At 36.3% G+C, this 13,559-nt stretch overlaps 1 protein-coding gene across 4 annotated transcripts in view; it reads left to right on the top strand.

Annotated features, from left to right (window-relative positions):
• The window catches only part of PIBF1 (progesterone immunomodulatory binding factor 1), a 234,760-nt gene that overhangs the window by 30,921 nt on the left and 190,280 nt on the right, over positions 1 to 13,559 (top strand). For all 4 annotated transcript variants that reach the window (XM_066380783.1, XM_066380784.1, XM_066380782.1 and 1 more), the window contains exons 6-9: positions 4,952 to 5,085; positions 11,296 to 11,404; positions 11,669 to 11,850; positions 13,349 to 13,474. In XM_066380783.1, coding sequence (XP_066236880.1) covers positions 4,952 to 5,085; positions 11,296 to 11,404; positions 11,669 to 11,850; positions 13,349 to 13,474 — 551 coding nt within the window. The remainder of the gene's footprint in view (positions 1 to 4,951; positions 5,086 to 11,295; positions 11,405 to 11,668; positions 11,851 to 13,348; positions 13,475 to 13,559) is intronic.

The following is a 13,559-nucleotide window of genomic DNA, read 5'->3' as shown; positions in this document are numbered from 1 at the left end:
GGCTCTGGCCAGATGTTCAGTTGGTTGGAGCGTCATCCCAAAGCGCAGAGGTTGCCGGTTTGGTCCCTAGCCAAGGTACATGCAGGAATAGATTGATGTTCCTCTCTCTCTCTCTCTTTCTTCCTTCCTCTCTTGCTATCAGTAAAATAAATTTTTTTATTATTATTATTTTTTTTTTTTTGTATTTTTCTGAAGCTGGAAACGGGGAGGCAGTCAGACAGACTCCCGCATGTGCCCGACTGGGATCCACCCAGCACACCCACCAGGGGGCAACGCTCTGCCCACCAGGGGGCGATGCTCTGCCCATCCGGGGCGTCGCTCTGTTGCGACCAGAGCCACTCTAGCGCCTGGGGCAGAGGCCAAGGAGCCATCCCCAGCGCCCGGGCCATCTTTGCTCCAGTGGAGCCTCGGCTGCGGGAGGGGAAGAGAGAGACAGAGAGGAAGGAGAGGGGGAGGGGTGGAGAAGCAGATGGGTGCCTCTCCTGTGTGCCCTGGCCGGGAATCGAACCCTGGACTTCTGCACGCCAGGCCGACGCTCTACCACTGTGCCAACCGGCCAGGGCTAGTAAAATAAAATTAAAAAAAAAATTACCTAACTGCATCTTTGAATAATTTTTTACATTTTGTAGAAATAATTTAGATTTGATTGTTGTTATATTATCAAGTGATCCTAAATATCTATTTAAGGAATAATTATAATTATTGTTTTAAAGGGAGTCCAACATTAAGTATGATTTATGCATGTGCCATATTTGAACTCATATAATTTTCAGCTCAAGTTCTTAACACCCTGGATTTGAGCAGTAAATAATAATATTAACTTCTGATCCATTGTTTAATAGTTTCCAGAGAATCGATTCCTCAACAAATAGGTACTTACAATCAAGAAAAGAACAAACTATGCATGAGCTCAAGAACCTAGATTGTACCTCTGTCTTTACTAGCTCGGAGTCCTGGACAAACCATTTAACCCTCTCTGCCTTACGGTTCTTATCTTGAAAATAAGAAGATAGATGATCTCCAGGGTATCTTTTATCTCCCGCAGTTTTATAAATCTGAAATGTTTAGCTGCTGATGTTTGGAAATAGGAGGCTTGGGAAGGAAAGGCATCTTCTTATAAATATGAAAGGTCTAATAGTTGATAACTGTTGCAAAACACTGTATTTTATGATATTTTCAGTTTTTTGTGTACATCAAACAAACAGTAGAGAAAAATACTGAGTTGAAAAAGTGAGAGTCTGTTCACGACCCCCTTCTTTCCTGCTCCCTCTCCTCTTCGATGTGTGACTCTCAGATGTCTCCCTCTCCATGCCCAATACAAGCCTCCCTGCAGAACTCTGTCCTGTTACCGTTTTCCTGGATGAAGCCTCATTTTACATACACAAGAAGTCTTAATTTTTACAAAGTCAATATACCCGGTTAACCGCCACTTAGATCTAGAAATAAAAGTCCCTTTCATGCTGTTTTTCTCAAAATCTTTAAAATTTTCACATATATGATGCTTTGTCAGATGAGTTTTATTTGCAGATTTAAGATAATAGTATTTAATTTCATTTAGATAAGTGATCATTTTTAAATATTTAGTAATTTTTAAAGTTACTTTTTCTACATCTTGAGCTGGTTATTTTTTAATTGAGTTAGTGGGTGACATTGATTAATAAAATTATGTAGTTTTTAGGTGTACAATTCTATAGTGCACCATCTGTATATTGTATAGTGTGTTCAGCACCCCACGTCCAGTCTCCTTCCATCACCATCTGTCCCCTCTGCACCCTCTTCTACCTCCCCCGCTCCCCCTTTCCCTCTGGTAGTCAGTGTCTGCCTCTATGATGGGGTTTACTCTGCACCCTCTTCTACCTCCCCCGCTCCCCCTTTCCCTCTGGTAGTCAGTGTCTGCCTCTAGGATGGGGTTTACTCTGTACCCTCTTCTACCTCCCCCGCCCCCCCTTTCCCTCTGGTAGTCAGTGTCTGCCTCTAGGATGGGGTTTACTCTGTACCCTCTTCTACCTCCCCCGCTCCCCCTTTCCCTCTGGTAGTCAGTGTCTGCCTCTAGGATGGGGTTTACTCTGCACCCTCTTCTACCTCCCCCGCCCCCCCTTTCCCTCTGGTAGTCAGTGTCTGCCTCTAGGATGGGGTTTACTCTGTACCCTCTTCTACCTCCCCCGCTCCCCCTTTCCCTCTGGTAGTCAGTGTCTGCCTCTAGGATGGGGTTTACTCTGCACCCTCTTCTACCTCCCCCGCTCCCCCTTTCCCTCTGGTAGTCAGTGTCTGCCTCTATGATGGGTTTTTTTTAATCCTTTTACCTTTGCACCCCTTCTCCCCAACTCTCCTGCCCCTCTGACAGCTGTTAGTTCCTTTATCTTTGAGACTGTTTCTGTTTTGTTTGTGAGTTTATTTTGTTAATTAGATTGCACATATGAGAGAAATTCTAGGGTACTTGTATTTCACATACTGACATTTCACTTAGCGCAATGTCTCCATCTATGCTTTCGCAAATGATAAGGGTTTATTCTGTTTCAGAGTTGAGTAGTATATCATTGTGTAAATGTACCACAGCTTTTTTATCCACTCATGTACTGATGTCATTGGGGCTGCTTCCGAATTATACTCTTATAAATAACACAGTAAACATAGGAGTGCATATATTTTTCAAGTGTTTTGGGTTTCTTCAGATATATTCCCAGAAGTGAAATCACTGGATCATAAGGTAGTTCCATTTTCAGTTTTTTGAGGTAACTCCATACTGCTTTTCACAGTGTCATCCCAATCTGCATTCCAACTGTGCGCCAGGATATCCTATTATTAACATCCTTGCCTACACTTGTTTGTTGATTTATTGATGATAGCCATTCTGACAGGTGTGAGGTAATATGTCCTTGTGGTTTTAATTTGCATTTCTCTGATGATTTAGTGATCTTGAGCATCTTTTCAGATGTCTACTGTCCATTAGTATGTTGTCTTTGGAGAAATATCTATTAAAAGCCCTTTGCCCTTTTTTTCATTGGAGATTATTTTTAAGGTTGCTATCTAGGACTTTCATACTGATCATAAAAAATAGGGAATATTTGATCACTTCATACTCATTTTTGAACTATCCCCTGATACAGTTATAGAAGAGAAGTCAGTGCCTGGTTTCAAAGCTACAAAGGATAGGCTGACTCTCTTGTTAGGGGCTAATGTAGCTGGTGACTTTAAGTTGAAGCCAGTTCGCATTTACCATTGCAGAAATCCTAGGACTCTTAAGAATTATGCTGAATCCACTCAGCATATGCTCTATACACAGAACAACAAAGCCTGATTAAAACACGGCTTACTGATGTTATAAGCCCATCATTGACCCTTATTGCTCAGAAAAATGATTCCTTGGAAAATATTACTGTTCATTGACAGTATACTTGATCAAGAGCTCTGATGGAGATATACAATTTAATCAATGTTCTTTTAGTGCCTATGACACAACATTCATTCTGCAGCCCATGAATTAAAGGAGGAATTTTGATTTTCAAGTTTCATTTTTTAAGATATACATTTCTTAAGGCTATAGTTGCCATAGAGAGTGATTCCTGTGATGGATCTGGGCAAAGTAAATTGAAAACCTGGAAAGGGTTCACCATTCTAGATGCCATTAAGAGCATTTATGGTTCATGGGAAGAAGTCAAAATACAAACAATAGCAGAAGTTTATTCTACTTCTCATAGATGAGTTTTAGGGATTTCAAGACTTCAGTAGAGAAGGAAATAACTGCAGATATGGTAGAAATAGCAAGAGAACTGGGATTAGAAGTAGACCCTGAAAATGTGACTGAGTTCTTATAATCTCATCATAAAACTTGAATGGATAAGGTATTGCTTCTTATGGGCGAGGAAGGAAGTGGTTTCTTGAGATGATGATGATGGGTTATCCTCAGCTATTGAATCTATAATCAATACCATAGTGAATTTTCATTCTAGAAACATGACACAGAGATAGAGTTTTTACTTATTTTCCCCTTTTGAACTTACAAGATCTTGCAAGCCACCATCAGCTTTACCCCAGAACCTGTCAACTTTCCATTTCCATATACATTTATTTCTTAATTTATTCAAAGCATTTATTTCACATTTACTGTATTGCAAGTACTGTGTAAAGTGATGAAGATCCAGTGGTAAATAAGACAAAGTTTCTGCCTCGAAGATGTTTAGATTCTGGTGAGGTATATAGAATACAATTTGACGGTACAGAGAGACCGCTGTTCTGAAGGCAGATGTTCAGGTACTATGCAGCTATTCAGGCAGTAAGAACACATTAAAGAAAGGTTGGTGTGTTTAGAGAACTTGAGACCTTCATTAGGGTTGAAGGATAAATTGTGACCATGAGAAATGAGGCTCAGAGTAAGCAGGACCAGGTTATAGCTTTCAAGTTTCACTTCTACCTCTCTCCCATAGTTCTACATTCCCTTCCTACTGGTCTGGTGACTGGAGAAAAGATCAGTGTAGAAATATGTTCCAAGTGCCACAAAATTTCATTTTTTCTGAATACTGTCACGGAAACTGCATGATTAATCTCTTTAGTAACTTTATTTAATTGTAGATATTTGATATTTATGTGGCTCTTTGTTTCTAAATTGTGAACTCCTTAAGAACAGGGGCTATGTTTTATTCATTTCTGTGTCTTAAGCATCTGATAGTAACTTGGTATATGTTGAAAATGTCATTTAACATTTGTGGTTATTGTATGTAATATTCTAGTAACCAAGGCATAGGTGTACTATTTTTTTCTGTAAAGAACAGAGCTGAAATTTTAAACTAATAGACTTACCAACTACTCTGAGTTTAAGATTACCTGTTCTTGTATAGAGAAAAATTAAGGATGTTTTTATATTATGAGGACATTCACAGCTTAACAGAATTCAATGCAGAATTTGGTCAACTGTGTTTCATTTGAAATGTTTTATTATTGTTTTGGTGTATAGACTTATGAGGAAGATCGAAGAAACTATTCTGAGCTTCAAAATAGATGTCAACGTTTGACCTTAGAATTAGCTGACACAAAACAGTTAATTCAGCAAGGTGATTACCGTCAAGTGAATTATGATAAAGTTAAGAGGTAAGTAGTTAAGATGGTTAGTCATTTTTCTAGTTTTTAAAATGCATTGAAGTCACCTGAATTTTTACCATCGACATTGTTATTTCTGCTTTATACAGTCATGTACTGCTTAACAATGGGAATATGTTCTAGAGAGATGCATCGTTAGGCAATTGATCATTATGTGAAGATCTTAAAGTACACTTACACAAACCTAGATGGTACAGCTGCTACCGTGATTGTATGTGCTGTACTTTCATACAGCTGGCAATGTAGTAGGTGTATTTGCATCAGCATCCCCACAAGCATGTGCTGCATTGCTCTACAATGTATGAGTATGATGTCATTAAACAACAGGAATTTCTCAGCTCCATTATAATCTTATGGGACCACCATCATATATGCAGTTCACCTTTGACCAAAAATCATTATGTGCCATATAACTATACCTTACTCTTTTTCTGTCTCCGTAATTTTGACTTTATCAGAAAGTCACATAGTTGAAATCATACAGTATAGAGCCTTTTCAGATTGGCTTCTTTTAGTAATATTTAAGTTTTCTCCATATCTTTTCATGTCTTGATAGCTCTTTTCTTTTTAGCATTGAATAACATTCCATTAGCTAAAGTCATTCCAACATTTATCCATTCATCTACTAGAGGTCATCTTGATTGCTTCCAAGTTTTTGGCAGTTTAGTTTTCTGGGGTATTTTTTAAGATTCTTATTTATTTATTTTAGAGAGGGGAGAGAGAGAGAGAGAGAGAGAGAGAGCGAAGGGGGGAGGAGAAAGAAGCATCAACTCCCATATGTGTCTTGACCGTGCAAACCCAGGGTCTCAAACCAGCGACCTCAATGTTCCAGGTCAACACTCCATCCACTGTGCCACCACAAGTCAGGCTTGGCAGTTATGAATAAGGCTGCTATAAATATCTTTGTGCCAGATTTTTTTTCTTCTTTTCAAAGTGAGAGGAGGGGAGATAGAGAGACAGACTCCCACCTGTGCCCTGACTAGGATCCATTGGCAACCCCCATCTGGGGCAGATTCTCTGCCCATCTGGGGCCATTTAGCACCTGAGGCAGAGGCTCCATGAGCCATCCTCAGCGCCTGGGGTGATACACTTGAATCAGCTGAGACATGGCTGCTGGAGGGGAAGAGAGTGAAAGAAGAGGGGGGAGAAGGGGCAGAGAAGCAGATGGTTGCTTCTCCTGTGTGCCCTGACCTGGAATCAAACCCAGGACATCCACATGATTGGCCGATGCTCTACTACCAAGCCAACTGGCCAGCGTCCCTTGTGCCAAATTTTGTATGGACACAGTTTTCAGCTCTTTTGGATAAAAAACAAGGAGCACAATCATTTGGTAAAATTATGCTTAGTTTTGTAAGAAACTGCCAAACAGTCTATCCAAAAGTAGCTGTACCATTTTGTATTTCCACCAGCAGTGTGTGGGAATTCCTGTTGCTCCACAGTTTTGCCAGTGTTCGGTGTTGTCAGTGTTCTGGATGTTAGCTGTTCTAATAGATGTTTTGGGGTTACTCATTGTTATTTTAATTTGCATTTCTCTAATGACATGATTTGGAGCATCTTTTCATGTGCTTATTTGCCATCCGTATATCTCCTCTGACAAGGTGTCTGTTAAGTTCTTTGGCTCATTTTTTAATTGAGTTGTTTGTTTTCTTACCATTGAGTTTAAAAGTTCTTTGTTTTGAGTAACAGTCCTTTATCAAGTATATCTTTGGCAAATATTTTCTTCCAGTCTGTAGCTTATCTTTTTATTTTTCTGACATGTATCGTATTCTTCATTGCATAAAAGCATGCAGTTTTGTCAGTTTGTGGGTTTTAAATTGTATTTCTATATCATTTGTTTTTATTTTGTTTAGAAGTTGCTGCTATTTTAAAATGTAATATTAGAAGATAGGGACCCAGTAAAATCCCATGTTTACAAATATTTTTAAATTTTTACTCGTTTTTATTTTATGAAATCAATTTAAATACTTTATTGTTTTATCTGAAGTTTTTTTTTTCTGTTGTTTATACATTAATGAACCACTATTTAGTGTATGTCCCTTAGGTAAACCTTATCATTCTAAGCCAAGGTTTTGCTATCTCTGAGATGATGCTAATATAAATAACTGTACTATTTAAACTAAGAAGATCAAATAAAGGATTATTTATGAAAGTCTTTATGTATTTACACACAGAGAGAGATTATCTGAATCGTTTACTGCTATATATACTGGTACATAAAATAATTTTTGAAATACAGTGGTCACTCAATGAATACTTTATAAATGAATGAACACTTTCATTCACTTAATAAATGAAAGAAGACATTGTATAACACCATAGGTAAATCTACAAGGATTTGGGGATATAACATTGGTGCTTCTACTCCTCCTATGACTGACATGGGTTATGTATTGTATTATTGCATAGGTATTTTTATGTCAAAATACAGTAATTATTGGAGCTTGAAATCCATGAGAGCTATACTCTTGGCTTTTGAATAAAGCTGGATTTCAAAAGAATCATTTCAAAATGAAGTAGATTGTGATGATAAAATAATACTTTGAATTGGTGTTTTGATATCCTCTCTGCAACTGTAATTCTGTAGCAATACTACATAAAATATGGAAAGAGAAAACTAAAAAGCATAATCATCAGAACAATATAGTGGACATGAATGAAGGATAAAAGAACCTTCTGCGTTGATAATTGAGTTCTACGTTGATAATTATTGAGGCTAGGTGGTGAGAGCATGGGCGTCAGTATATCATATGCGTATGCCCAAAAATATGATAAACATCTTCATGTGCTAGAATTTGTAACAGAGAAGCAAACAAGCAAGAGGGGGCTCCCACTGTGAACCCTTCGGTTCACTCAATGGAAAGAAGGGATTTAAAAAAATGGTCTGGTCACAAAGATATAGATAAATTGGGGTGAAAAATCACTTTTATGTTCTTTATAAATCTTCACAAATGTGCAAAAGGAAACAGGTATAGGTTAATTGCACCATTACTAGAAATAATTCATGTGCTTTTCAATAGTGAAATGGAAAATGAACTATGATTTATTTCTACAATGTAATTCTGTGTAGCAGTTAAATGATTAAATAAGATCTTTATCTATGTGGGTAAATGAAATACAAAGCATTAAATTTTGCAAAGCAAAAAATACATGTGCTTATTTTTTAATTTTTTAAAGCAGTTTTCTATTTTCTAGCATAACATAATGTTCTCAGTTTTATTTTGTAATTTCATTGCCTCAGCCCTTTCTATAAGGAGTCCTGGTTCCTTTTAATGAGGAATACTATTCATAAATTAAGTTTTGGATGCTGGTCATTGCTTCATTGGTCATTGTTTCTAGGCCCTTTCAGTAGGCAGAGGTGATGGAGAGGGATCAGGTAGGATGGGAGAGCTTAACACACTGTGGAAAAATCATACTGATATTTCTAATTCTAATTCAACACCACAATAGCTGTTTTGAAGGGGCTCTAACTGGCCAAAAATGGTACAATTTAAATATCAAAATGAATATTAACAATAATGTTACCATCCATGGAATAGAATAAGAATCCCTGAGTAGATGCTAATAATAAAGAAGATATTTATATGTAAAATGTCAATCAATAAATTTATATGCATATTAGAATTACTGTTTTCTAACTTCATAATACTATTTGACTCAGAATCTAATATAAACTAAAACCATGGCAAGAAGTATGTTTGGGAACAGAATATTCAATTTCAAAGTAGGTACCCATAGATTACTTATTAAATGCAAAAAGCAAGAAGGTACCTTTATACTTGAGAACTTTGGCAGGTACAATCTTGGGCAAATGATCTAAATTACTATCAACAGTCAGTGGATAAAGTAACATCATGTGCCTCTTTATGTGATCTACGAAAAACACATTATTACTTATATAGTATTCTTGCCCAAAGTGCTTAATATGAATCTAATCAATGTCATGAAAGGCTAAGGAACTGTTCAAGGTTAAAGGAGACTAAGGACACATGACATCCAAATGGAATGCATGATAATACATTGGATCCTCGACCAGTGAAAAATTGCCATTAAGAATTGTCCAGGCCCTGGCCGGTTGGCTCAGTGGTAGAGCATCAGCCTGGCATGTGGAAGTCCCAGGTTCAATTCCCAGCCAGGGCACACAGGAGTAGCATCCATCTGCTTCTCCACTCTTTCTCCTCGCCTTTCTCTCTGTCTCTCTCTTCCCCTCCCGCAGCCAAGGCTCCATTGGAACAAAGTTGGCCCAGGCACTGAGAATGGCTCCGTGGCCTCCACCTCAGGTGCTAGAATGGCTCCTGCTGCAATGGAGCAACGCCCCAGATGGGCAGAGCATCGCCCCCTAGTGGGCATGCCAGGTGGATCCTGGTCGGGCACATGCGAGAGTCTGCGTCTCTGCCTCCCCGCTTTTCATTTCAGAAAAAAAAAGAATTATCCAGTTGATAATTTTGAAACTGGATTGTACATTTAGATACATATTGTATTAGGGCTAACTCTCCTGAATTTGATTGCTACTCTGCTTATATAAGCAAATATTGTTAATCTTGGGAAATTTAGAGTGAATTATTTAGAGGTAAATGGACATAATGTTTGCATATAACTCTTAAATAGTTGGGAGAAATGCATATGTATATGTATGTAGATGAGCATACATGTGTATATGTGTGTATCCATATATAGTTATTCACATATATGAACAACAAAGAATAAATATGACAAAGTCATGTATAGTAAATAATACAAAGTAAATATAAAACATTAACAATTATTGAGTAATATGTAAAAAATGTAGAAACACTAAATTCATCATTTTATTACGGGGATGATATAGTAACAGTGAGGATAATGTAGAAAACTTCAAGTTTACTCACAATATTCTTTCTATTTTAAGAAAACTTTAATCTAAATATAGACAAATGTTAATTTTTGTCAACTATGGATAGCAAGTTTATGGGTCTTTTGCTATATTGTGATTTTATAATTTTACATTTAAAAAACCCATAGCAAAGAGAGCATGATTATTAACTTGTGACGATGAAAACATCTGCATATAAAAGCACAACATACTTAAAGTAATATGTACCAAAATATAATACTGATAGTCATCTTTAGTTAGTGAGTTTAAGGATGATTGTTATTTTTAACTTGTGCTTTGCTCTCTTTTCTCAATAAACATAATACTTTGTTAACTAGAAGAAATATATCTTTCTAAATGAGTTATTGGAAACCTAATGTAAAGTAAAACAATTCTTAATAACCCTCTCCATGGATATACCAAGTGAGTAAGTGAAATAAAGTGCAAAGGAACTGATTCTGGCTGGAGAGGTAACTTAAGAGTAAGAAATTTATTTCTCTGCTCATTTTTAAAGAAATCTAAAATAGGTTTGGTCCAATTCTTGGTTTTACTGTTGGGGGAAAGATCTGGTTTGAATATAGAAAATAGAATCTCTAGGTAATTATAAACAATTTATAAATGAAAGATTTATAAGAAACCTGCCTGTGTATCTGCTATTCAATCTGAGTGATGAGTTAAGGTCTTTTTGACCCAGAACTGAAAGCATCGAGCCATGTATAAATTCTTTAAAAAGTTGGGCTTCAAGTTAAGATTGAAGATGATTAGTGAAAAGCTATCAGAATGTACCTTATTTAGAAAGTTTTATTATTTACTTTGCTGACTGGTGTAGTTTACATATTTTTAAAGATAATAAATATAAATAAAGATAATAAAGTATGTAGCTGGAAAAAAATCTTGAACAGTCTTCTGTATTTGAAAAGCAGATACTGTATTGTTTATTGAATGACACTAAAGCCCCACAACTAGTATCTTTGTTCAGTTTCCTGGAACATAGTTAACATTTTTAAAATATGCATTGTAAAAAGAGATGTAGCCTGATCTGTAGTGGCGCAGTGGGTAAAGCGTCAACCTAGAACACTGAGGTCGCAGTTCAAAACCCTGGGCTTGCCTGGTCAAGGCTCATGTGGGAGTTAATGCTTTATGCTCCGCCCCCCCTTTCCCTCTCTCTCTCTCTCTCTCTCTCTCTCTCTCTCTCTTTCTCTCTCTCTCTCTCTCTCTCTCTCTCTCTCTCATTCTCTTTTTCTCTCCTCTGTAAAATGAATAAAATCTTTTAAAAGTAAATGTAAACCTTATATGTATATTTGAATTTTATATTAGTAAAAATGAATAAAAAATGTATTTGAATTTTTTAGTGAACGTGATGCACTTGAACAGGAAGTAAATGAGTTAAGGAGAAAACATGAAATACTTGAAGCCTCTCATACAGTTCAAGCTAAAGAAAGAAGTGACTTATCAAAAGAGGTAAACTTATACTCATTTGTGTTTTATTGCACAATGATTGTGGACATAGGACAGAATTGTAGGAGGACCGTTTTTTCCTTTTTAATGTAGTTGCCTAGAAGAAGAGCCTTTAGTAGCTAGCTGTGCTTGGGTAAAAAAATACAGGGTGAGAATTAGCCCTTTTTATGCGGTAAGCAAAAGCACAAATGAAAGAAAATAATACAGTAAACGTTGAAAAGTAAAATGCCATTGCTCTGAATGCTGTCTGTCTCTGCATATATGCAGGTAGCCACCTTACAGCACACTGTTACCTTACTGCAGAAGGATAAAGAATATCTCAATCGCCAAAACATGGAGCTCAGTGTTCGCTGTGCCCATGAAGAGGACCGCCTGGAAAGACTTCAGGCTCAACTCGAAGAAACCAAAAAGGCTAGGGAAGAGATGTATGAAAAATATGTAACATCCAGGCAAGATTTCCATTATTTTATATATAAATAGATATTAACACCAACTTCTTTGTGGGAGAACTTGCATTCGGGAATAGTGATTTTTATGTTTAAGGTCTATAGGATGTTGTTAGGATAATACGAACTTCATTTTTGTTTTCTTTTAAGGTATTATCTCTTTCTTTTTTTTTTAAGGGGAAGAGTTAAAGGGGAGAGAGAATCATCAAGTTGTTGTTCGCTTAGTTGTACCATTGATTGATTCTCCTATGTGCCCTGATTGGGGTTCGAACCAGCAACCTCAGAGTAGAGCCAGTACCCTTGAGATTGTACTGTAGACTTTGGCGCTCTAGGCCACCAGCCAGGACAAGATGTTCTCATTCCAATTTATTTTTCTTAACATGTTGTGGCTTTTCCAACCAAAAGCCTTTTAGGTAGGGATATATACATATACTGTAATTATTTTTATTTATTTTATATTTTACAACATAAGCTTCCTGATTCCCTATAACTTAAGATCTCTATATACATGTTTTTGAAAATAAAGTATATAAGTGTTTCTATAGAGATACCTTTTCAAAGAAAATCTAGTCATACAGAGCCTGACGAAACTGACTTTTTCCTAACTGTGACACAAAAAGAAGATGAGGAAACAGCACTCCGTACTGTTCGAAGACACAGGCTCTGGACTCAGACCCCTCTATTTCACTTGTCTTCTCACTTCAACTAGATATATAAGCTACTAGAGTAACTTCATACTAATAGCCCTTATAATCCTTGAGTATTTATTTTTAGCAGTACATCAAAAACTAAAACAAATTCTAAATTTTATCCTTTAAGACTTTACACATTCATGACTTTTTTTCCTAGTCTGTGGTATTTTTCATTTGTTTGTGTTTCTGCTAATACCCTGTGTAATGTTTTGTGACTTTGCTGAGAGATCACAGTGGCTAGGTTTTTGTGCTTTGAAGGAAAAGTTTTCTAAAGACTCAATTAGAATCATTTTGTTCTTATATATTTTTTTAATACAGGGTTGGGCAAAGTAGGTTTGCAGTTCAAATGGAAAATAATACAATAAATAATAATACAAAAACAACTGTGTTTCTCATACTCACAACTATTACCTACTTTTGCCTCACCCCGTATTATTTGTCTGGCAGCCTACACCATGCCAGTTTATATTTCTAAATGTAGGCCATACTATGTGTGTCAGTTTTCAAATCTCCAACCATAGTCATTAAAAACTGTTAGTAAAATATTTTTGAAGATGAGTAATTATTCAAAATTAGCTAACATTTCATGTAGTAAGTAAGCCTTAAGGACAGACTGTTTAAAAGGAAATCTTAGATGAGACTAGTTGGAATAGTATTTTTAGGAATTACAAAACTTGATATGTAATAGCTATGTTTATCAGGCACATGGTCTTTAGATCATATTTGCCATATTACAATCTTACATGAACAGTAAAGAACTATTTTTTTACAAAAATAAATTCATGGATATTTCTTTTGATTCTTTGCAGAGACCATTATAAAACAGAGTATGAAAATAAACTCTCTTATGAACTGGAGCAAATCAAATTGAAAACTAATCAAGAAATTGATCAACTTCGAAGTGCCTCTAGGGAAATGTATGAACGGGAAAACAGGTAAAAAAAAAAAAAAAGACATTTATGGGATATTTTATTTATCCTTATTTGAAGCTTATAGTTTTGTTGAAATTAAGCTTTATTT

The sequence above is a fragment of the Saccopteryx leptura genome, chromosome 4, assembly GCF_036850995.1.
Source record: "Saccopteryx leptura isolate mSacLep1 chromosome 4, mSacLep1_pri_phased_curated, whole genome shotgun sequence".
Lineage (NCBI taxonomy): Eukaryota > Metazoa > Chordata > Mammalia > Chiroptera > Emballonuridae > Saccopteryx > Saccopteryx leptura.
Note: the sequence above shows the minus strand (reverse complement) of the source record. Positions and strands in the feature narration are given on the sequence as shown.